The sequence below is a fragment of the Rhinopithecus bieti genome, unplaced genomic scaffold (genome assembly GCF_001698545.2).
Source record: "Rhinopithecus bieti isolate Rb0 unplaced genomic scaffold, ASM169854v2 scaffold_28547, whole genome shotgun sequence".
NCBI classification, from domain to species: domain Eukaryota; kingdom Metazoa; phylum Chordata; class Mammalia; order Primates; family Cercopithecidae; genus Rhinopithecus; species Rhinopithecus bieti.
This window is the reverse complement of record NW_016813480.1, coordinates 374644-400695: the sequence shown is the minus strand read 5'-3', so window position 1 is coordinate 400695 and position 26052 is coordinate 374644. Positions and strand designations below refer to the sequence as shown.

Below are 26052 nucleotides of genomic sequence, written 5' to 3'. Positions count from 1 at the left end.
AAGTGTGAGTGTGTGCCCTCTGCCAGCTGTCCTGGTGAAGGGGGAGTGGTGCCCCCCATGCAGAGACAGGGCTGCGGGGAGCCCAGGGCTGCGAGGGTCCCAGCAGGCAGCATGCATGGCAGGGAGGGTGTGGTAGGGTCCAGTGGGAGCTGGCACAGAAGCAAGGTGGGACCCACATGGTTCAGCTTACCAGGTCTTACTGTTTTTTCGCTACTACCAAAAAATTTGAGAAAAAAAATAAATGGCATGTTGAATGGCCGTTTGTACCCTTTGCTGCTTCTGACACTTAGGTTTTTGTTTCTTGTAAGTTGACGTGTTCAACTTCAGTTGTAATCAAAATACAGAAAAGCATAAAGGGAAGCAAAGCATGTTTACCTGGCAAACTGGAAAGACTTTCTACATTTGCTTCTTTATTTGCTGGGTGGTTGTGTTACAGGCCGATGTCCAGTGTCCACACTGCAGGGAAAGGGGCCCCTGGCTACGTGGAGGATCACAGTCAACAAAGGCCTTAAAAACATGCAGACCCACCAAGAGCCATTCTGCTCCTTAGACAGTTTTAAGGAAAAGAATCATGGCTAAGCACAAAAACATAAAGTAATTAACTGTTTATAACAACAGCAACAACATAATGGAAACCATCTGAACAACCCATAAAGACATCCAATACGTTACACGCTGTGTATATAAATCTATACAATGGTAGGCAAGCATTAGAAATGTTACCATGGAAAAATAGCTAATGATATGAGAAGTGTTTACTCTATATTGTTTTACAAAGAGGTATACTGTACAAAAATATACATTTAAATTCACAAAAATGTTAAAACAATAGTTCTATCTGTAGAAACTGCTGAACAGAGAGTGTCTTACGCCTTCATGGGATCCCTACTATCTAGCACAATGCCCGGCACAGAGCAGGTACTCAATAAACATTTATTAAAAGAATGAATGAATGAATAAGAGAATTAGTTTCTCCACGTCGTCAGGCAGGGTATTTCTACTTTATTCTTTGTGCTTTTCTTTATTTTCCCAATTTTTCTCTATCAGTGATGCATTTACTCTAGTAATTTAAAAACATACTAAAAGAAACTAAATACTTTTAAATGAATCAGAAACATCCTATGAATTCTGTGCCTCTCATCTTAACAAGAATGACCTCCCCATGGGGCATTCGCCCACACTTTGGAGGTGGGAACAAACAGAAAAGCGGCAGAGGGCACAAGCTCCGGGCCCCCGGTACCTACCGATGATGTAGGAGAGGATTAAGTTCCAGCCAGTGATGAAGGCCCAGAGTTCTCCAACGGTGACATAGCTGTAGAGGTAAGCTGAGCCCGTCTTGGGGACCCGAGCACCAAACTCGCCGTAGCACAGGCCAGCCAGCACCGAGGCCAGTGCAGCAATCAGGAAGGAGATGACAATGGCAGGGCCTGCATTCTCACGGGCCACAGCTCCAGCCAGGACATAGACGCCAGCACCCAGCGTGCTGCCCACCCCGAGGGCCACCAGGTCAAAAGTGTTCAAACAGCGAGACAGCCGCGTCTCCTCCCGGCTACAGTCCACCACCTTCCGCCGCAGCATCTGCTGGCCAATGTTGAGCAGGACTTTGCACCCCATGTTGCTGTTCAGAACTGTTGAAAAAGAACAAAGATGTTTCCTGATTGCTCCTCATTTCATTCCATCACTCTCATCTTAGCACATTATTGAAACAGACAGTGATCAGGTCCTTCATAATCATTTCCTGCTATAATGCTTTAATTCGTAGAATTCCACCATCGATTGTCAGAAGCACGCAGCCTTCTCCAGTTTCACCAGCACATACAGAATTATCCCAACAGGCCAACAGATACAGCTGACTTCATTTCGAGGTCTCTGAGCTTTCACATTGGTATCAGGTCCTCTTAATGGAGACTCTTCCATGGGTGGAAATTATGTAGTAGAGGAAACACACATTAATGACATTGTTCCTACACTCAGTCATCAGATAATACACCAGGAAAAACAAGGTGTTAGTTCAAGTATTCTGTAATAGAAGGCAAATCAAACCATATCGTAATTTCATGATTAAATTACATTATTAAATTATTAAAACTCAGAGGCCCTGAATAACAATAACAATGTTTTATTTAAGATCTTTCTAGGATCCCCTGAGGGTAAGGAGCAAGTTGTTTTCACTTTTAAGGTAACACAGAGGTAGGGCGAAGCAGAAAAACGTTGAGTTATTACCAGTGAGGGCTTTTCGTCACTTACTACTCCAGGAAGCACTTTTCTTCTGGGCTGAAATGTCAGCCCAATGTGCTCTGTGGTACATGATATATATGCATATCTGATATGCTCTTGGGCACTTATCACAAGAAGACATGTATCCATCCATCCCACCCTCACATGGGACATACCCCATTAGGGCCCAGGACACCTTGCGCCTTGTGGGATGGTTCTGAGATTGCTTTCCTCCAACCTACAGGCCCAACTTGCCTGGCCAGACGCAACAGGTGAGCCCTTGGCAAGGACAGGCCAGCAGCCACCCTCAAAAAGGGGGAGCTTTGCTCCCCACATCTGAAGGGAACAGACTTCCTTCCACAGAGTCCAGGATGGAAGGGTGGGGGTGGGAAGACAGATAAACTCTTCAGTGGAGAAACCCGAGGACCACTGCCTGTGCAGGTGACCGAGGCCAACAACAGTGACAGTCATGTTGGCAGAGTGATGTGATGAGAGGGGCACTTCATCTCCCTGGTCTTTCCCCCAAAACCCACAGCCCCAGGCTAACCATGGGAAAACCACCAGACACATCCCATTCTACAAAATACTGGACTGATTCTATCAAGGTCATCAAAAACTAGGAAGTCTGAGGAATGGCAGAACCTAGAGAGGCTAAAGAGACGTGAGGACTAAATGCAATGTGGGATCCTGTATGGGATCCTGGGACAGAAAAGGGACACCTGGGGAAAACGAGGGAAACCTGAATCAAATATGGATGTCAGTTAGTGACAGCACATCAATATTGATTGTAACCACTGTACCCACCAAAATAAGATACACATTCCTAAGGTGAAATGGTGAGGGGCACATGCAAGCTCTGTATGCTTCACGATTCTTCTATAAATCTAACGCTATCCTAAAACAGAGTTTATTTTAAAAATCTAAGACAAAACAAGAGCATGTGCACAGAGAAGCTATCATCATGACTTTTGGCTACCGAGGTACACACAAAAAACCACCAATTATTCATGTTGATCATCAGTTGGTATTTATTGACCTAACTTAGCTGCAATGAAGTCTCTTGAGATGGTAAGTCTAGAAAAGTCCGTGCCTAAGCACCTGGACAGTTCCCTGCCTGCCCACACCTTTGCACCCACAGCTGCCGGGCAGGCACAGTGCAGTAGGGCCTCCCCAGGCTGCAGCTCAGGCCCCTCGGCAATGGTCACATCACTGATCAGCTCCAGGTCGTGCAGAAACTGGGAGTGGTGCGTGTTCTGTTTTACCTGACAGGCCGAGGGAAGAGAATAATCCCAACACTCAAAAATTTGAGCTAGAATGGGGAATAAAAATCATCTGATCCTATCCCTTTGTTGCATAGATGGGGAAAACAGCTCAGACAGCCAAGTGTCAAACAGGGTCATGGGCTCTGCAGGCGCCGTCCTCTGGGGTTCCGGCGGCATCGCAGGTAGGAAGGAAATGATATCATGGTGTAGCAGGTGGGGCAAAGTGGGGAGGAAATGAGGAGGGAGCGCTGCTTGTGGAACAGTGCTGGAGTGGGAAAATCAGACCTCAGAGTTTGAGAAGAGCAGGAAAGGGTCCCTGAGGCCGACAAGAGAAGAGCAAGCCGAGAGAGACAATGGCTTCCCAGGTTGTTTTCAGCAACACACGGGACTGCTTCTGCAAGCTCTCGAGCCAGAGCAGTTCTGAGGTGTCTCAGCAAGGCAGGGATGCCTGCGGCTTCCTAGGCAGTGAAGTGAGTGCCTGAGTGGCACCAGGGAGGAGGAGGAGCAGGAACCAAGGACCTGGTGGTGCTGGGACCCCAGGATCTGCAGGCTCAGGGGGTGATTTCTCCTGGAAATGCCTTTTTCTTTTCTTCCTTTTGGGGAATTAGCCAGATGTATTCAAGTCAAATTGCAAATCACAACAAAGCGTTTAGTAAACAATTACTTGCATAGTAAATTGAAAGGGAAAATGCAATATAGCCCTCAGCTGAAAAACCTGTGCTGGGAGATGTGCAAACATTGCTGCAGTCACTTCTCAATATCCCTTTTGGCAGGGAGGGGAGTAGTTTAAGTAGAGGAGCCTTGAAGAGAAACAGGGTGTGAAAACTCCTTATGACTTGCACTGTTTCAGATCTGGTGGGGCAATGTAGCTGGGGGATGCAGAGACAGTGCCTGTCTGCTCCCAACCTCTCCCAGATGTCATTTATGCTCAAGAATAAGCAGATTCTCTCCATAAAATACTAAAGGCCGGCCGGGTGCGGTGGCTCAAGCCTGTAATCCCAGCACTTTGGGAGGCTGAGACGGGCGGATCACGAGGTCAGGAGATCGAGACCATCCTGGCTAACACGGTGAAACCCCGTCTCTACCAAAAAATACAAAAAAACTAGCCAGGCGAGGTGGCGGGCACCTGTAGTCCCAGCTACTCGGGAGGCTGAGGCAGGAGAATGGCATAAACCCGGGAGGCGGAGCTTGCAGTGAGCTGAGATCCGGCCACTGCACTCCAGCCTGGGTGACAGAGTGAGACTCTGTCTCAAAAAAAAAAAAAAAAAAAAAATACTAAAGGCCAAGTACAAGGGAAAGACAATACTACTCAATAGCATTTTCTTTCCTAGGCCTCACAGGATAACATAACCTACATGCCCAGAAGGTGAGAAGGGGTCGCCCTGCCTTTCTCTGTTCTGGGCTTTTCAGGAGGGCTGTTCCCTGTTTGCACTCCTTTCTCAAAAATGTGCTGTTGTCCTAGGCAGAACCAAAGCCACAAGAGTAACCAAACGGATTCTTGGCAAGGAGCGCACCGGAGCCCAGACACACGCCAGTTACATAGTTCTGGGCCTCCGTGGAACAGAAGGCTAATGTGAGCCGGCTGCTCGCATAAGAGAACAAATGACGCCTGTGGAGGTGCGCAGATGCAAAGCCTATGCACAAAATGCACCTATGTCACCACCAGCACAGATCACTGCTACCAGTTGAAAACCCACTCAAAGAACCAAGCAACTTATACTGGGGGGACCTCTGCACCCCCTTCAAAATGAAGGGGCAGGTGATTAAATCACTGCAAGCTTAGATACAGATAACGGTTTTCTAACATAATGTGAAAAGGGCCTTTCTGGTGAGACATCTGTGCACAGATGCGGCTCATTTCCCCTGAATAGGTACGCAGCGGCCCGTTTTCTTTGGGAATAGTTCTTGGCCTGTTTCCCCCGCACCAAGCCCAGGGAAGTGCTGGAGGGAAGTGTTTGGGTCTCAGCCGGGTGGGGTGGGGACAGCTGGGACCCCTACAGGAGATTACTTTTACCTTGGTTACTTTATTGCTTGCTGTCTAGGGAGAGGGCAAACTCAATTCCTTTGGAAGACACTAGAACAAAGATGCGGCCAACTGCTGCTGAGAAGCCCAGAGCTGATAATCTGGAGAACATAAATGTTTCAGGCTAGGTGTTCACTCCTACTTCCCAGGGTAGGAGAAAATGAGACACTTACTCTGTCTTGGGTTTATTTTAGGAAATATCCTGTCTCCTTGGAAGTAATGCAAAAACCTGTTCTCTGAGTGGTTTTATCTGTCAGCATTTTGTACACATTACACCAGTTCTTACATTCATGCCAGGACTCCAAAGCTGGTTGTTCAACCACCAGTGAGGCCGCACAAAGCTACTCTGCACAGAATTAGTCTAATCATTCCAACCCCAGCAAGCAAAGTCAGCGTGGTAGAGACTTCCTGCTGTTGGGTTTACACAGAAAGTTGCCAGAACACTTTGAGAGCATTACCTGGAAATTAGGTGAGGAGGAATTTATACAACAGTCGACGCCTCCTTTTATTTGAGGGTTTGATGGAAATCTTGCAACCCCAAGTATCTCGGATCCATCTTGCTCCCTGCCATTTATTATCAAAGAACACTTACCTGCAGGGTATCCTCCGAAAAGCAAGTTTCCCACAGGAATTCTAACTCTGCATTCTATTCTAGTAACCACTACGTAACACCAGGAGTTTTACTGGCCCAATGGGTCAGAATTTGAGATAAAGACTCTTTTACACTCCATTTTAAAGATTTCTGATACAAGTGGGCAGGGGTGGATGGTGTGATGTTTCCAGCCTTGAATTTAACGGATCTTTCCACCAATGATACATTCCAGCTTAATGGCCTCCTTGGGGGACGGGAGGAGTCAAAAGTAAGCTGTTATGCTACACTTGGAAATGCCCTTCTTTCAAGAAAATCTCCATCTTGGGATCTTTAAGAAGCCAACACTTTTAGTTTGCCCTTTCAGTGGCCTTCAGAATGGCTGGGTCCCGACAGACCCCTTTCTCCAGGCACCTGGCGGGAGCCAGCCAGAGGAAAATCTTTCACCCTTGCGGGAGAAAGACTGTAGTCTACGTTTGTACCAGGCTAAGGAATCTCTGTCTTTGCTAGGGTGGTAGCACTATTATAGGATACCATGAATGGGTGGGCATAGTCAATGGCGTCTTTTCAGCTTTCCTCAACAAGAGTGGCTGGCCAGCCTCATGGCTGGCATGTGGGCAGCTGCCCAGCAGTCCCAGAGTGCTCCAGATTGAGTGTGCACAGAGGGGCAGGGCTCGTACAGCTGAGTGAGCTGCAGCCACAGGTGGGAGAAGGGGACGCTGGCCACGGTGGGAGAGGACGTGGAGTCTCAATGACAACGGCAAAACCTCTGTTGAAGGAAGTGATCTCAAACCAGGATTCACTTCCCCACAGATGTTAGGAGGCCCAGGTGCAAGAACTCAAATTTTAAAAAACAAGTCAGATCAGATGGGACTGGCAGAGACACTAAGGATGGAGACGGAAGGAGGTAGGCATGGTGTTATAAAAAAAGAGGTACGAAAGTGACAGAACTAAACACAGTCTTGAGAAGCAGCAATGGAGGTCCCTTAACAGGCAGAAAGAGACTCAGAACAGAAAAGGAAAGTAACGGTGGTCAGTGCCTGAGACCATCAGAGGACAGGTCATAACTGACCTAACATGGACTCATTAATCCCGGGTGAACTGAGCCTGCTACAATGGTAGATATCACGGTCTTTCTCCTGTCATCAGAAGCCACTGCCAGTTTGGGCATGACGGGCAGGGAGCAGATAGGAGGACTGATCTTAACAAGTTTAGTACATATCGAAGGGAAAACCCTTATTCATAAAAATTCAATTCACATACAATGTATAGAAGACTGACAAATAGAGACTAGCACAATTGGGAAAATCATGAAAAATCTTCATCTTGGGATCTTTAAGAAGCCAACACTTTTAGTTTGCCCTTTCAGTGGCCTTCAGAATGGCTGGGTCCCGGCAGACCCCTTTCTCCAGGCACCTGGCGGGAGCCAGCTAGAGGAAAATCTTTCACCCTTGCAGGAGAAAGACCGTAGTGACATGCTCACAAATGTTGAATACAGTTTAAGATCATTCTGGATGTTAACATGATGTCACCAAGAGAAGTGGAAAAAATGAGACAAACTCTTCCTGTCCAAGAGTAGGAAAATTATGAATAACTTGTAATGGCATATGACAAAATAATGCAGCCATTAAGAATGTCTTTCTAGACTATGTATGGACAATGAAGAAATGTTCATGACAGGTTCACAGAAAACGTATATATTTTTGGATAAGCAAAATACATATGTATCCTTTAAATGCCAGATAAAAAGTATATCAAAATATTAATAGCAGTAATTTTATTATTCACTATAATACTTTTCAAAATTCTCTTTAAAATTCTATTTTATTTTGTCATTAAAAAATACATACAATCTTTCCAAAGTCATTCTGCATTGCAGAAGGCATGTTCACCTACAGGGAGTATAGGCAGAGAAAACCTTTCACTGTGCAAAGTGTCACTAAAGACTATATGAGCTCGGCCAAGCGCAGTAGCTCACGCCTGTAATCCCAGCACTTCGGGAGGCCGAGGCGGGTGGATCACTTGAGGTCAGGAGTTGGAAACCAGCCTGGTCAACATTGTGAAACACCATCTCTACTAAAAATACAAAAATTAGCTGGGCCTGGAGGCAGGCGCCTATAATCCCAGCTACCCAGGAGGCGGAGGCAGGAGAATTGCTTGAACCTGGAAGGCGGAGGTTACAGGGAGCCGAGATCACGCCATTGCACTCCAGCCTGGGTGACAAGAGCGAAATCTGTTTCAAAAAAAAGACCACATGGGCTCATTCGAAACCAGCCTGGGCCACGTGGCAAGACATCATCTCTACAAAACATTTAAAATTAGCCGGGCACTGTGGTATGCATCTGTGGTCCCAGCTACTTAGGAGGCTGAGCCAGGAGGATGGCTTGAGCCCAGGAAGTCAAGACTGCAGTGAACTGTGATCACACACTGCACTCCAGCCTCGGTGACAGAGGGAGGCCCTGTTTCAAAAAAAAAAAAAAAAAAAAAAAAAAAAAAAAAAAGACTAAATGAGCTCCACGACCATAAGAAAACTGAATTGGAGAGAGTAAATCAAAGAATCAAAAGTATGAGGATGGGAGGGGTGGTTCAAAATTATGCAGCTTAAAAAAAAAAAAAAAAAAAAAACAATAGTCCACCTGTGCAGTGAGCGGCAGAGAAGGAAATGGCACAGTGCAAGGCCCCAGTCTCACTGGGAAGAGGCTCTGCCTAGAATGAAGCATGACTTCTGAGCTTGGAGACTCTTTTAAAGGCCCCAGGGTCTACATCTGGCTGACCCCAGGCAGCTAGTGACATGCTGAGGATATAACTGAATTCCACCCAAAGTGACTGATCCCATGCCTGTTGTGTGCAAAGCACTGTGACAGCTGGGGTTTAAGAGAAATGGGCAAACCCCGTCCTTATTCTTGGAAAGCACAGAGTGGTGGGGTGGGGTGGGAGGCTGTGAACATGCACAGCGACTCCTGGGTCCCGAAGGGGAGTGTGGGACAAGGAAAAGGTCTGTCTCAAAAAGCCACTACTTTCATGGGGGAAAAAAAGGTGGCCTTCCCTCAAGAAGTACAGAGGTACAGAGCCATTTGGGCACTTCTGTATATTGAGCTGGAGGCCTTGGTTATAGACACTTTACACTCTTCTAAAATCCACAAGCTGCAGGCAATGTGACTGCTCAAGTCTGGCACAAGGCGGGCCAAGGGCCAGCGTGATGGCTGAACCAGGGGTTTCAGTCCTTCAGGCCTTGGTGACTTCACAGTCAGAAAGTTTGCGAGCCCCGCCTCCCCGACACGGCTTCTGCCTACTGACTCAACAGGGCTGGTGGCAGAAGTTCCCAGGGACTTCTGAGGTCCCATAGACAAGGTTTACAGCCCACCACTCTAAGTCTTACAGCAAAGGCAACATTACACGGAGAGGAGTGCAGGAGGAGGCAGGGATCAGAGGTTCCACAGGAGGAGGGAGAGAGGTGGGGAGGAGGCAGGGATCAGAGGTTCCGTGGGAGGAGGGAGAGCGGTGGGGAGGAGGCAGGCATCAGAGGTTCTGCAGGAGGAGGGAGAGGGGTGGGGACGAGGCAGGCATCAGAGGTTCTGCAGGAGGAGGGAGGGGGTGGGAGGAGGCAAGGATCAAAGGTTCCACAGGAGGATGGAGTGGGTGACTGGGGGTCATGCGGGGAGGAGACGACACAAGGCTCTACCGCAGGTGCCATTCCCTGGGCTGAGCAGCCACCAACTGCAGAACAGCTTCCAGGCACAGCAGGGAAGTTGCCCAGCCAAGGAACAACTGCCAACAGAGGCCCCAAAGCAGGCATGGCAAAGACCACACACAGCATCGGGCTTCAGCCAGGTAAAAGCAGCTAAGGAGCACCGGGGTCCTACCACTCACACCGTGAAGAGGCCCAAACAAATAAACGAACAACCCACAGGCCGAAAGTGGACAATGCTGTCCCAGGAAGCAGCCCAGTGAGATCTTTACAGCGTGAATCTGTTGCTGAAACGGTTTGCAGTCAGTAAACCGTTTTCAACTTTTAATGTCATGAGAAAACATCAAGTCCAAAAGAACATAATATAATCCCAATGAGTACATATGTGGGTGTAAAATCCTAAAATATTAACTGAGATTATAGGTATGTTTTTGTTGTTATTTTCTTCTTTTCTATCATTTGCTGTGTAGTCTAGAATGACATGTCACGTTTTCAATGAGAAAACAACAGTAATGACTAAAAACACCTAACATCCTGGGGCACTGGCCACATGAAAGTCCTTTACATAGTTTACTTCATCTTTTCGCCCCCTTATCAGGTAGGCAATACCTTGCATTCTAGAGACAAGGAGATGCAGGCTTGATTACAACTCAGTAATTCTCAACACTGGTTGCACATTACAATCATCTTGTGAGATTTTTTTTAAGTAATGATGCCCGGCCCCACCACAAATAAAATAACTTCTACAGCATTCTCCCAAGGAATGTCCCCAAGGGCATTTGACTAATGAAAGGTGCAGCTGGGGCTCAAGCCTCACTGCCTCCAAAGCCTTGAACTGCCCTCTGAATTGGATCAACAAATTCTGGGAAATGGCATGGTGGCGAGGGCAGTGGGGAGAGGGTATAAAATACAGAAGAGGGCACAGATGGCACTGTGGCCTGGCGGAGGGGGCACAGGTGACACCACACATGCCTCATCGGACGGGGGGCAAGCTCTTCCCACTGACTCAACTCGGCCCCCTCATAATGCTCCCCCAGGGCAAGAGCTGCATCCCGATCATCCTTCTACGCCCCTGGCACCTAGCAAGCACCAAATAGGATTGACAGGACCACAGCACACGCAGCACTCAGTAATTACCAATGACCTGAAATTCAGGAAGCTAACGGGACACTCACTTTTGTCTCAGGTAATCATCACCATGACCATCAAAAACTTGTGAGGGTCTTTCTATCAAAGGAGATCTTATTAGCTGAATACTGAATGGTTTCATTCACCAAGGAATACATGTGTTTCTCTAAATGAATATAAATGTAAAAAGATGCTAGTTACAGATTAAAATCTAAAGCAACAATCTTGTCTAGGAAGCCCTCTCCAAGCCCGTCTCTTCACAGGTAACCTCTGCCTGCGCCCTCTCCCCACTCCCTTCACCCCCATCCGACCATCGCCCCCATGCCACTGTGAGGACCAGCTCAGGTCCCCACCACTCTGCCTGTCCAGGTTTCCACAGGCCCAAATGCATTGTGTTCAACAAGGCACAGTGTCAGCGTCTCTGTTTCCACATGTGTAAAATGGGGATGGGACGGTCCTGCCACTGCAAGGTGCTGTGAGGCTCACATGAGGCAACGTACTAGGAAACACCAGAGCTCACTGCTCTTCACATGCAAAGAACCATCAGCATCGCCCCATTAGTAGCTATTACTGCCTCATAATAACATTTTCTTTTAAATCCCAATTACAGTCTGTTGGTCACTGTCTCTGCCTCACAGAAGCGGAGGGCAGACAATCCCCATCAGCTCGAGGTTCCCGTCACCAGGGTTTCCCTTCATGGAAGCTTTGCCACAGGCACTGTGAGTACCACCCACTCCACTCAGCTCCAGTCTCCCAATTCTGTTTACCCAAATCAAAGACTGACTTTAAAAAACGAGAAGCCAGTGGAAAAGCTATCAAGGACATCTTCACAAAATCCAGAGAACACCCGAAAAGCGTTTCCTCCTGAAGCCAGCAGGATGAGTGGAGAGCTGATGTCTCTCGGCCTGTTTCCATCATCACTCCGGAGGGCGGTGCTTCATCGGGAGAGACGCCCACGCCCTGCGTGCATGTGTGTTACAGCAAAAACAAGTATCCTAGCCTATCCTATCCTATCCTATCCGAGCCAGGGCTCCTCTGACACGTGCCTTTTCATCACACTTGGGCAGCATGGAAGAAAACATCAGTCTGTACACCCTGTGGGCAGGTCCTCGGGGAGACTCTCCGCGGCCTCCCAAGTGCAGCATCAGTGCGCCAGAACCAACCAGGGAGCTGGCCCGACACAGCGGGAGCTTCCATGAAACAGGCTTTACGTCTGCGAGCGCTGCATTTGGGCCTTGGAAATGGCTATGGAACCGGCTCTCACATCTCAAGAAGAAATCTGTTCTTTAAACAAATTTGTTCATTTATGTAAAAAGAAATGTTTTAAACAAAGCCCCCCCCCCCAAGATTAGAACACTGGCACTTTAATTTTCTGAGCCTCTAAGGTATCCTGGGAGTTAAATTAGTTTTCTTTCCCTCCTTCTAAATATTTCCTCTTCCAAAAAGCACAAGGAGAATCAGCATTGCAAACGGGAGCAAAGCAGAGGATTCCATGCCAACTTAACTGAATTTTCACTGGACATTCACAAACTGGTATTTTCCTACTCACTCAATGATTCACTCAACAAACCTTTAATAAACCCAGGCAGTCCACCAATTCACACACAGGCCTGGGAACACCTTAATCCATAAACTCCTGGAAATGTTCACTTCTCCCCCAGTCTCCCCACCATCAAAAGCAACTTTTTTTGTGAAAAAACTTGGAACTCCTAGAAAATTTACTGGTTCAAGAGGAGACAAAGAAAAGCTATGAACAATGGGGCACAGCCCAGGAACAGCCAGCCTCACAGTGAGCGGGGCCGGCTAGAAACAGCCAACATCATACAACACCAGCTCCACATCACGTACATGCATAGATGTACTGCTGCATTAAATCCTCACAAGGAAGCAATCAAGTCACAACTGCTAGTCCTCTTGTAAGAATAAGAGCACGGAGGGTAGCTGGCGGATTATATTGCCTGCCATCACGTAACTTGTAATAGTGAAGCCAGGATTTGAACCCAGGTCACCTAACTCCTGAAACCCTATGGCCTGCCAGGTGCCAAACTGACTCAACTTTGACCAAGCTCATTCTCCCTGCTGCCTGATAATTCTTACTTTATTTGTTACCCTGTCTGAAATCCTACAAACATAAAAGAGTCATGAGTTAAGTGACAACCTCTTCTTGAGTGTGACACCCCTGTAAAAATGAAGCCCATTATTATTCATGCAGGGGAGTGAATCAGCGTAATCCATCCACTTCCCATCCAGCCAGCTGCTAGCTGTGAGGTAACAGAAACTTTATCTGGGACTGAGGAAAAGTGGGCAATTTTGGCTGCAGGACACAACCGGGGCTTTGGCGGAAAGCTGTGGAAAGGATAGAGATAGCAGAGGCCTGGAAGGGGTATGTGGAAGGAAGTGGCAGATAAAGCAGATGGATTACATATTACGTTGGAGATATGATGTCCCTGATAAAAGTAGGGAAAAAGTGTCAAAATAACATTATAGCGTCCTTAAAAAAAAAAAAACATAAAAATAAGTGTATACAAAGAATCGTAGTACAGGAAGAAGTGAGGCATTTGTCTCCAGATAGAAGAAGATTATGAATGGTTCCTTCCATATTTCGACAATTTTTAAATAATGAGTATGTACTGCTTCTGAATTAAGGGAAAGAAAATCTCTTTTAATGAAATCAACAAAGAGGGAGAACAAAAGCAGGCATGAGGGTCCCAGGACAAGCCAAGCCCACCTCGAGTCTGTCTAGGAGATGCTGATAAGCAGGTCCATGGGGCTTCATTATGCTTTTCCTTTTACAGTTGTGCATGTTTGGAAATTTCCAAAATTAAATGTAAAAACAAAGGACTTCGTCTGGGGCTGACCCAAAAAACACTGAGGAAACTCCACTACCTGCACCAAGTACCCCACTCCCCAACCCCAGCGCCAGGATGCCCCAAAATGCTGTAAGTGACAGCCACATGTTAACTAGTTAAAGGGTCTTTTATATGGCATTAGGTTAAGCCCTATGAAGCTTTCAATATTCAACCATATATGACCTAGAAAAACAGCCAAGAGTCAAAGATGTGTAACAGGCAGACCTGTCCTTAACTCTCCTGGCGGTGTCCTGAGACACTTCTCTGGGCCTAGGTCTGAATCAATAGAAAGTCAGACTGAAAAGCAACCCTCTCTCATACTGTAGCCTCTACCAGAAAAGCTGATGTGAGCACCAAGGAACAGACTTAGGCGTAGTTCACAGGCTATTCAAAAGCTGGTGGCTGTCTAAAACGCTAGGCACACGCGTTTAGAAGCTATACACTGGAAGGAGCACCAGTGAATTCTGCGGTTCACTCCTTCCTTACCTTTCGACAGGTAACAACCTCACTGGGGAGATGGAACCCATGCCCGCCGGACAACAGGTGGCATGTCAGTCACTAGGCGAGGCTGGCACGCTGGTCTGTGATCTGTGACTTGGGGCAGGGCAGGGTGGCCCTTTTAGGGGTCTTCAGTGGTCAGCTAAGGGATTTACACCTTTATTTAGACGCAGATTTTTAAAGCAAAGGAAGAGCATCCACAAAACATGATCTTGGGTGGACTAATCTGGTCTGTCTTGTAAGAAACACTGAGGGGGGAAAAACAGAGCACGAGGACTTCCAACTTCTCGAGGTCCAGCCTTCTCCTTTTCGGTAGCAAATCAATATGCTCGCCTTACGGCACAATATTTTAATCCATCTCATAGAACACCTTTGCGTAAACACATGCTGTGACCTTTCCTGTTGATCTATCTGTTCCCCGGTCCCTGTTTTATTTGCAACGAGCCCTGACACACACATAAAACACACGCCCGTAGTTACCATGGGGATTATCTACGCCGTTCATGTCACGCACCAGTAATTCCCACCAGGAAATGCCACATTTTATGGCAGGTCTTCCTGCCGCACTCACAACCACACTTTTTCACTGGTGGCCAGAATTTCAGACACTCACTCCAGAAGGAGCACACTTTTAATCTGACTTCTAATCTCAAAAGAATGTCACAGCCTCTTGGCCTGGCTGACCACCTTGCCTGTCTTCAGTCTTCAACAAGTACTGGTTGTACTTTTCAAATGACGAGGCCTTCTCTTTATGTGGAGCGGACGTGCTAGTGGGCACTGAGGGAATAGCCTCTAGCAGAGAGGAGAATGCGATTCAATTTACCTGCAATTCCTTTCAGGTATCTGGAAACAAATGGCCAATTGTCCGCATGCTCGCCTGAACGATCAAAGACCGGGAGAAAATAGTGCCCATGGACCAGGAGGAAGCCAGCTCCATTCCTTCCCACCGCATGAGAGTGCCAGAGGGGGTGAAGGGTGGAGCGGCCCTTTCAGCACACTACGTGGTCCCTATTTTATCCTCCATCACTGGCAGTGCCACCTGCACTGCTTTCATCAAAGGCGCCAGACCAACACGATGACCACACACTGTCACTCTGGAGTGTCACCCCAACTTGACCCTGGAGTCAGCCCCTCAATATGCCAACGTTCAACTCAAATGTTCCAGACCGTGTATAATCAAAATTCTTCCTTTTTTGGTTACGGCTTTGTGACAGTCAGACTCTACATTTCACAGAATCAGGAGAAAAGGAGAGCACAGCTTACATCTATTGTTTGTTTGTTTTTTGAGACAGAGTCTCACTCTGTCGCCCAGGCTGGCGTGCAGGGGCACTATCTCACCTCACTGAAGCCTCCGCCTCCTGGGTTCAAGCAATCCTCCCATCTCAGCCTTCTGAGTAGCTGGGACTACAGGTGCGCATCACCACATCCAGTTAATGTTTGTATTTTTAGTAGAGATGGGGTTTCACCATGTTGGTCAAGCTGGTCTTGAATGACCCCAAGTGATCCACCCACCTCAGCCTCACAAAGTCCTGGGATTACAGGTGTGAGCGACCATGCACAGCCACTTCTATTGTTTTTTAAGGCGTTCTTAAAGGTTGAAAAGAGACATTTTAACATATGCCCCAAATAATATTCTCTACAGTCCCCATGGCCACAGAAAAACCTACTGTAAGGACCTCTTGCCTGCTAAAAGTTCACTGACATGCCAGTCATCTGAGACCCAGGACCACATTTTCCTATAGAAACAACATGACAAAGCTGCAGTTAAGTTCCAAGGCAGCTCACAAAAAGCCATTTAACCCACCTCGCTCCTAAAGTAGGGCTGGGCACTCCGGAGCCACCCACCAGCCAGCAGGGCCAGTGATGGCTCCGGGCTGCAAGGGTAAATGGGTCCTGTTGGGCTGGGACCCTGCAGAAGGTTTAAAATCAGGGACAAATGTAGAAAAAAAAGGAGCAAAATAATTTCTTATAAAAATAGACAGCAGATGGAAACCACTTTTCAACTCCCCCTTCCAAGGAGTAAAGAAAGCTGACCTGTGTTGGGCTCGCTGGATGAGGCAAGCAGCCATGCTGGGGAAGCTCACATGACAACCAACTGCAGGTGGCTTCTGGGAGACGCAGGCAGCTGCTAGGAACCCCGAGTGGCCTCTCAGAGCTGACAGCAGCCTCCACGTCAGCCAAAAAGAGGCCATGAATCAGTCCTACAACTAGAGAATATGAATTCAGCCAACAACCTGAGGGAACGTGGAAGAGGACACTTCTCTAGTCAAGCCTCCAGATGAAAACCAAGCCCAGGCCAGCATCCAGACTGTGGCCCGGTGAGACCCCAAGCACAGGCCCCAGCTAAGCCCTGACTCCTGTTCTGATTCCTGGCCCACAGAAACATTGAGAAAATAAGATGTGTGCTGTTTTAAGCCAGAGAAATAGATGACTAACCATGGTCCAAACACTCTCGTGTGATAATGAGTGAACTGGCGTTCATTTGCTCACTGAATCCTTGTGGGTCTAAGAACAAGAGCAGCAACTTTCTTTAATACATTGCTTCAGTGGTGGGGATAACCACAACTTTGCCTGAAACTATTTCATTTAACGGAGGCTGAATGATTTGAAAGCAATTTCCTCCTCCTGGAAAAATGCCATATATTAAATAGCTGTTACTTCATTTTTTAAAAATTGGGTGATCTTCCTTGGGCCATGGTTGTAGGGAGTTATGGGAGCTATAAAGATGAGATCATACATCGTCCCTGCCCTCAGAGTGCACAGTATGGGAAGAGAGAAGCAAGCAAGTAACTGTTCACAATGATCCATCCATGCAGCAACTACCTATTATTCCCCTACTATGTGCCCTCTCTCCTTGCAGAGGCTGAGGAAGCGCAGGGAACAGAACAGAAGAGAGAAGACAGAATGTGATAAACCAAACAACAAGTGTGGCCAAGACCGAAAGGCCTCCAGGAGATGTGGCATCTATGTTACCACCTGGCCTGATTCTCTTCGACAGGAAAAGGTGACATCATGGCAGTGCCCAGTAAGCCATAAATTCCCCCGATTCAGACAGGGTTCAGGACTTGTGCCCCAACACCACCCAAGGGCTTCCCCTCACACCTTGATAATGCACTGCCCAGCCCAAGAAGCGGAAGACTGACTTAGGCTATTCACTCAGATGTCAACGCCCAGCCCCAGTGTCAGGTAACACCGGAAGGTGTTCTAAAATAGTCTGTCAAGACAGCAGAAACACATCTGACTGGGGCGGTGGAGGGGGGAAGAACGCAGAATGAACTCACTCTAATTCAAGTCATTCTACTAATTAAGCACCTAAACAGGGAAGGAAAGAAAAGGATGCTCAAGGCTCACACACCCCAACACACAGTGGCTTCTGGCCTGTGCAGAACGTCCTCCCACTTCCCTGCTGGCCGGCAGCTAATTTTACCCACTGTCTTTGGGAAGGTGCACCTGGTAATTCTGCACCTTTGTTTCTGACATTGACAAGGCTGTAGCAGCCTCATAAACAAGGTGCTTACTTATAGCCTAATCCTCCCCCAGAGCTTGAAGCTTATGGGCAGCCCCCCCTTCCTCCCCAGTTCTTATTTCAAGGCAGGCTGCTCAAAGTTGCTTACATGTGGCAAAGGTCACTGGCTATATCCCCCAGAAGTCCTTCTGATTAAGATCTCAGTGTGGGCTGCTGAGCCTGGGTATGTCTGCATTCCTAATATAGCCATAGTCTCAGAATTAACTATATGAATGGCCTCAAATGACTGTAAGAATGTGAGAGAGTGGGAGACAAGTCAGGTGAGGGTCATTACACACACACACACACACACACACACTGTCCCTCAACTGAAGAGTTTTGCTCTATTTTTTGTAATAAAATAGCAATGATAATGATGACGCCTCCATACTCAGTAAACATTTTTAGTTTAATGGAGAAATGGCCAGAGCAATTAGTTTAAAGTATTTTATAGCGGAACTCTTTTTCCCAAATGTTGGGAACAGGCCCCCAAATCTGGCCATAAACCAAATCTCTGCAGCACTGTGCTATGTTTGTGATGGCCATGATGCCCACGTTGAAGGTCGTTGGTTTACTGGAATGAGGGCAAGGAACACCTGGCCCACCCAGGACGGAAAACTCCTTAAAGGTGCTCCTAAACCACAAACATTATCATGCATGATCTGTGCCTTAAGGACACGCTCCTGCTGCAGATAACTAGCCAGACCCATCCCTCTATTTCCCGTAAGGAATGCTTTTAGTTAATCTATAATCTTAAAAAACAATGCTTATCACTGGCTTGCTGTCAATAAATATGTGGGTAAATCTCTGTTTGGGGCTCTCAGCTCTGAAGGCTGTCAGCCCTGATTTCCCGCTCCACGCTCTGTATTTCCGTGTGTGTTTCTTTAATTCCTCTAGCGCTGCTGGGTTAGGGTCTCCAACCGAGCTTGGTCTTGGCACCCAAACTACATCCTACGCCAAACCCAAATAGAAAAATCAGACAAAAATGAAGCTACTCGTATTTAAAGAAAGATAGGGGACACAGAGCCTCACTGGAAAGCCTTGAGTGCCCCCCTGCCCCACTTGGCTCCTATGCCCACTTGGAATTAACTCTTAAGCTGCAAGGAACAGCCTGAAACACCACTGCCCTAGAGCAGACGGTTACAGCCCCTGAACCAAGAACAAGTTACAGCAGAATTCCTAAGTACAAGGGAGAGAAGTAAGGAGACGAGTCAGAAGAAGGGGAGCAAGATGAAAAGTTCTGGGGTAGGAAGAGAACTGGAAGCAGCCCTTGACCTTGAGAATTGCAAAGGCTCCAGGAGTCACAGAGAGAAACACAGCAGGACACAGCACAGCCGCTGTGCTGCACGCCAGTGCCCAGGAGCTGGGTGGCACACAGAGCACGAGACATAGCGCCCAATGTCCGCACCAGGAATGACGTGGGACAGCTCCAGGCTGATCCTTCCCCAGAGCCTGCCCTGGTGACCAGGCCTCAGGGACGGAAGGCCTGGCCAGCCACAGGATATCAAGAGTTCTGTTTGAAGGAAATGCAGGAATTTAAGGAACACACTGAAGTGAAAAGACAAGCTTGTTTTCTGCTGGGTCAATGGGTCTGGACAGCTAGCCACATGAGTCTGAAAAATTACAGCAGTCGGGAATCTAAAAAAGAAGACAACTGGGGGTTTTAGTTGACAGTTAACTTAAAAAGTCAACAGACAACTAGCAGTCTAAATGAAGAACATATTCTAGCACAAAACAGAATAACATATTCTAGCATGCTGCTGTCATGCTGACAGATAGACTGTACCTGGAATAGGACGTGAAGCCTCAACACCTTCTTACCAGGGGACAGCCTCGATCGTGCAGCAAAGAAGTGTCAGGAGGGATACAAGGAAGGTTTCCGAATCCTGAAAGGCAAAGAGGAGCCATCAGATATGTTCAGTTTCGACCCCAGAATCTCCAAGTCTGTGGCTGGTACAGTGAAAACGGATTCAGCTCAGCCCTGCAGTGGGAAACACATGCCACCTTCACAGCAACTGAAGACAGGGTTGACGGCAAAGGGGACCACCATGGGGCGTCATCAGGGGAATTCAGGGAGAAGACGGGAAGCCAGACTAGATGCCCTCCACACCAGAGATTCCACTGCTGTGCCTCTGAAATCGACTCTCATATTTCAAAGACGAAGATATAAAACATCACACTGGCAATTTCCACAAATCTAGGGCACAGTCGTAGGCATGCAAAAGCTCTGAGGCCCCGGTTAGGGGCCAAAAAGGGGAGCGAGTCCGCTCCTGACACTGGTATTGACCAGCAAGGTCAGCAGGGGCAGAAAACATTAGCCGGTGTCTTCTGAAAACACCTGGACTCCGATTCGTACAATCGAGCATTTGGTGATGGAGTTCTATGGGTACTATTAACAGCTGCCACGGCAGCACGGAGCACACGCCTGCCCATAACACCAAGAGTCTCAGCATGGGCAGAAGGTTATCCTAAATATGGGATGCAGGACCTTGTTGCCTTGGAATGGAATCGTGCTGGCCAGTGACTGGGAGTACCTGATGTGAACGCAGCCTGAGGACACGCTAGGAAGAACCTCGTAGATGCATGGCATATAAAGTCCTTTGTTTTCTAAATCTTACCATTTACACTCTGCACAGAATCTTGCACTCGCCCGGGAGCTGAAGAGGTTTAATTAAGCTGTCTGAAACATGATTTGCACCTAATGTGAACCCAGACAAGATTATCATTACACAAAAAATGCACATAAACATGCTCATCAACAGCTAGAGTTTTATAACTTAGACGGCAGCAAACCAGACTGCCCACAATTGGAATCTTACTCTATTCCCACCTGCGTCATCTTTCATACATTGATATTTCATCCTACATTGATATTTCATTGCTTTTCACTTTCTATGTTTAAAATGTCAAACCTACAGAAGTTGAATGCTTACTCTTTATCTACACTTCCCAATGTTTAACATTTTGCCATATTTGCTTTATCCCTCTTTAGACAAATATATGCTTTCCTTATGACCATTGTGATAAGCAAGCTATAGCCATCATGACAACTACCTCTAAATATGTCAGTAAGTAATTGCTAAGAATTACGTTGTGTTACCAAACTGTAATGCCATGATCACACCAGTGGAACTGAACATTAATTCAATAGTATTTAAAACACAGTCCACAGGATTAAAAAAATGTGGTACATATACACCACGGAATAGTATGCAGCCATAAAAAAGGATGAGTTCATGTCCTTTGTAGGGACATAGATGAAGCTGGAAACCATCATTCTGAGCAAACTATCGCAAGGACAGGAAACCAAACACCGTATGTTCTCACTCATAGGTGGGAATTGAACAATGAGAACACATGGACACAGGGTGGGGAACATCACACACCGGGGCCTGTCGTGAGGTCAGGGGAGAGGGGAGGGATGGCATTAGGAGATATACCTAATGTAAATGACGAGTTGATGGGTGCAGCACACCAACATGGCACATGTATACGTATGTAACAAACCTGCACGTTGTGCACATGTACCCTAGAACATAAAGTATAATAAAAAAAAGAAAAAAGACACAGTCCATAATCAAGTGTCCCTAATTGTCAGTTACTGCTCTTTCTTGATGCTCTACCATGTACCATGAGAGCACCAAGAACAATGAAGGTTGATAAAGTCAGGCTCACAGCCCACTAGGGACACAGCATACTGGTGCCCCACTGCAGGGTGGGTACCAAGGGGCCATGATTGGGATTTGTAGTTTAAAAAGTTAACTCTGGAAAAAAAGGGGCAGAATCTAGAAGGGAAACAACTGACAACATTTGCTGCGAGTGATAAAATTTGAGAGCGTTCAAGAAAAAAATGGGAATTTCAGAAAACTTGTATTCGTCATCAAGATGTGGACAGCTCCCTAAAAGTTGAATTTTCCCATGACACTGGGGGTGATGTCAACAAATGTGATATTTTAAAAATATATGATGAAATGTGCCAGCATTTGGAAGACCTACATGATTCAGTAAAACAGTAATTCAGTAAAACAGAATCATCAATGTGTAGACTGATTCGAAGTGCAAGATAGACCCATCATTTTAGAGCAAAGAGCTTACTGAGATGGCTTCAGATTCCACAATGGAACCCACTATTGCCTGTGGAGTTTTAATGTAGTATCAAGAAAGAATATCTACAATTACCTGAAAAGGCCACTAAAGTGTTTCTCCTTTTCTAGGTACATCCCTGTGAAGCCATATTTTCCTTATATACTTCAACTAAAACAACACGTCCAAACTGACTGAATGCAGAAGCACATATATGAATCCAGCTACCATAAGCTAAACATTAAAGAGGGTTGTAAATATGTAAAACAATACCACTCTTCTCACTGAATTTTTTTTGTTCTGGCAAATAGTTACTTTTCATAAAAATGTTACTTACAGTAACACAAAACAGGTTAATCCTTGTTATTTTAGGTAGATTAAAACATTTATTTCAAGTCGTTCTAAATTTTAATTTCCTTTTTTTTGTTTTGTTTTGTTTTTAAGACAGGGTCTCACTCTGTCACCCAGGTGACAGAATGCAGTGGCACAATCTTGGCTCATTGCTGCCTCGACCTCCCTGGACTCAAGTGATTCTCCCACGTCAGCCTCCCAAGTAGCTGGGATTACAGGTGCACACCACCACACCTGGCTAATTTTTTGTATTTTTTGTAGAAACGGGGTTTCACCACATCGCCCAGGTTGGTCTCAAAATTTCTCAGCTCAAGCAATCCACCTGCCTCAGTCTCCCAAAGTGCTGGGATTATAGGGGTATGCCACTGCACCCAGACTACATTTTATTTCCAATTCATAAGTGTTGATAGACACAACCCACATAAGCAAAGCTTCTTGGAGTCCTCAATACTCTTTAAGGGTGTCAGAGAGGTTTCAGACCCAACAGTTTGAGAACCACTGCTTGAAGGGTTGCCCTGTGAAATGAACACAGCCAAGTTTAATATACACTCAACAGGAGGAATGCTGCTGTCCTGCTTGGGCATGAATTCAGCAGCCTGCCGCAGTGACGCTTGCTCTAGTCGCAGTCTCCTGTCGTGGTATAAAAGCAGTTAATGCTAAACTTAAAAGTCTAAAGAAAGGCATGCCATATGTTAAGCCAGGATGAACTCATCAGGATTAATGGGACTGGAATGCATAGCAAATAAATTCATTAGCACCACTTCTCTTTAATCCAAAAATGTTCCAACCAATTTATTGTAATTTTTGAGATTTGAAAATTCCTTTGTTAAAAGCAGAGTAACGCAATGCTACGCCTCAGACGTAAAGAGCTCAATTCCATTTGTTTCATAAATATAGCAAGCAGCATTCCAACACTACCCTTGATGGGCTTCCAGGAGTACATGCGGACTGTAAAAGTGTGATTGTGACACCATGTGGCTATATTGTAATACAGTCATGTGTCATGACTTAATGACAGGAATGTGCTCTGAGAAATGCGTCTTTAGGCGATTTCATCCTTGTGTGAACATCCTGGAGTGTACTTAGAGTGTACTGACAGAAACCTAGGTGGCATAGCCTATTGCATACCTAGGCTGCATGGGATGGCCTTGGCTTCTAGGCTACAAACCTGTACAGCATGTTACTGTACTGAATACTGTAGGCAACAGTCACACAATGGTAAGTATCTGTGAATGAAAACATAGAAAAGGTACAGCGAGAATAAGATACAAAAGATAAAAATTGGTACCTCCTTATAGGGCACTTACCATGAACAAAGGCTGCAGGACTGGAAGTTGCCCTCAGTGTCAATGAGTGAGGGGGAGTGAACGCGAGTGGGGGAGTGAACCCGAGTGGGGTAGTGAACGTGAGTGAGGGGGGAGAACGTGAGGGGGAGTGAATGTGATGAATGTGGAGTGAGGGGGTAGTGAATGGAGTCGGGGAGTGAACGTGAGGGGGAGTGAATGCGAGTGGGGGGGAGTGCACGCAAGTGGGGGGAAGTGAACGCGAGTAGGGGGGTGAACGCGAATGGGGGGCGTGAACCGCGAGTGGGGGGAGTAACGCGATGGGGATGAATTGAGTGGGGGGACAGAACGTGAGGGGGAGTGAGCGTGAATGAGGGGAGAGTGAATGTGAGTGGGGGGAGTGAACGTGAGGGGGAGTGAATGCGAGTGGGAGTGAACGCAAGTGGGGGGGAGCGAACGTGAGTGGGGGGAGTGAACGCGAGTGCGGGGGTGAACACAAGTGCGGGGAGTGAACGCAAGTGGGGGGAGTGAACGTGAGTGGGGGCGAGAACATGAGTGAGGGGGAGTGAGCGTGAATGAGGGGGGAGTGAATGTGAGTGACGTGAGTGAGGGGGGAGTGAACATGGGGAGTGAACGCGAGTGGGAGTGAACGCAAGTGGGGGGGAGTGAACGCGAGGTGGGCGGAGTGAACGCGAGTGGGGGGGAGTGAACGCGAGTGGGGGGGAGTGAACGCGAGTGGGGGGGAGTGAACGCGAGTCGGGGGGAGTGAACGTGAATGAGTGGGGAGTGAACGTGAGTGACGGGAGTGAACGTGAGTGGGGGGAGTGAATGTGAGTGGGGGGGAGCGAATGTGAGTGACAGAGGAGTGAATGTGAAGGCCTGGGACATGACTGCACACTGCTGGAGACTTCAGGAACACTGTACACTGAAGCTACACTAAATGTGTAAAAAATATTTTTCCTTCTTCAGTCATAAATTAAGTTTAGCTTACTGCAACGTTTTTACTTCATGAACTTTTCTGTAACTCTTTTACTTTTTCGTAATAACACAGCTTAAAACACAAACATTATACAAAATACAAAAATATTTTATGTCCTTATTCTATAAGCCTTTTCTATTTTGAATTTTTTTTTTACTTTTTCAACTGTTTTGTTAAAAACCAAGATAAAGACATACACATTAGCCTGGGCCTACACAGAGCCAGGATGATCAATGTCACCGTCTTCCACCTCTGCGTCTTGTCCCACTGGAAGGTCTTCAGGGGCAGGAACACACAGGGAGCTGTGATCTCCTGTGATAACAATGCCTTCTTCTGAAATACTTCCTGAAATAACTGCCTGAGGCGACTTTACAGTTAACTTTTCTTGTAAGTAGGACTACACTCTAAAATAACGATAAAAACTATAATAGAGTAAATACATAACCCGGTAACACAGTCATTTATTATCAAGTATTATCTACTGTACCTAATTGCATGTGCTATACTTTTAGATGGCTGGCAATGCAGTACGTCTGTTAACCCCAGCACCACCCAAAACACGTGAGTAACACGTAGCAGGACAATGTCACAAAGGATAAGACATCAATAAGCAACAGGAATTTCTCCGATCTATTATAATCTTATGGAACTACTATCATAGATGAGGTCTATAATAAACCAAAACATCATTACAGGGCTCATGGCTGTATATTTATAGTGGACACCTGGCAGGCCAAGAGAAAATCCGTGTATAAAATAACCCCAAAATATCAGAAAACATATCCCACTGAACGATTCATAAATCAAAAGGAGTCAGGTCTTTCCACTAAGTCCAGTGATAAGAACCACTAAAAAAAAACTTTAAATTTATTAAACATAATGCCCAACTTTTTGGCAACTTACATAGCAGCTTCGCCTGTTCTTATTCTATTCTTCACTCAACAGTTATGTACTGAGTGCCAGGTACAGTTCCAGAAACTGGGGATGCAGCAATGAACTAAGTAGACCAAAATCCCCATCTTTGTGGAGTTAATGTTCTATTAATGGGAATGCCTCTTCAAAAAATAAGAACGGAGCAAACCCTAATGAAGGCAGCACACTTCTCATCTCCTGAAGTAACTGCATGAAACAAGGAGAAACAGAATGAGCCCCAACTACACGTGCACGTGCTCCTTCCCAGCAGGAGGTCGATGTCACCATTATTGGTGACGCTGAGGGGGTGTCAAGAATGAAGCTACAAGGGACCACAGTTCAAGGCAGTGGGGAGACCTCTGTGAAGTCAACCAACAGCTACAACCAATAGCTCTGGTGAGAGCCGAGCCCTTTGGGATGGCCAGATTCCTGTGGAACGGCCCAGGTAGCTGCCAAGGGGATAGGTCGGGGGTGTCAAAGTCTTGGAAAAGAGGGGGTTTCTAGTTTGAAAAGGCAAACTACAATTAGTTCAATTTTTCCTTTGACATAAATATTGCCTTGAAATGTCCATGAGTTTTTTGTTAAAAGCACTGCGCTGAGACTGAAATAACTTGACTGTTCAAAGAGAGTGATGGAGGACAGAAATCAAAACCTAATGTGCACAGTACAGACGTCAGCATCCCTG

The 26052-nt window shown here is 46.6% G+C and overlaps 1 protein-coding gene across 4 annotated transcripts in view; it reads right to left on the bottom strand.

Annotated features, from left to right (window-relative positions):
* SLC7A1 (solute carrier family 7 member 1) overlaps positions 1 to 26052 on the bottom strand; it is an 86133-nt gene that overhangs the window by 26614 nt on the left and 33467 nt on the right. For 3 of the 4 annotated variants that reach the window (XM_017848473.1, XM_017848474.1, XM_017848476.1), the window contains exons 2-3: positions 19546 to 19645; positions 1245 to 1628 (exon numbers count right to left, since the gene is read on the bottom strand). In XM_017848473.1, coding sequence (XP_017703962.1) covers positions 1245 to 1614 — 370 coding nt within the window. In that variant the 5' untranslated portion in view covers positions 1615 to 1628; positions 19546 to 19645. Of the gene's footprint in view, positions 1 to 1244; positions 1629 to 19545; positions 19646 to 20377; positions 20398 to 26052 lie in introns of those variants that run through there. The other variant, XM_017848475.1, reaches the window with a different exon arrangement.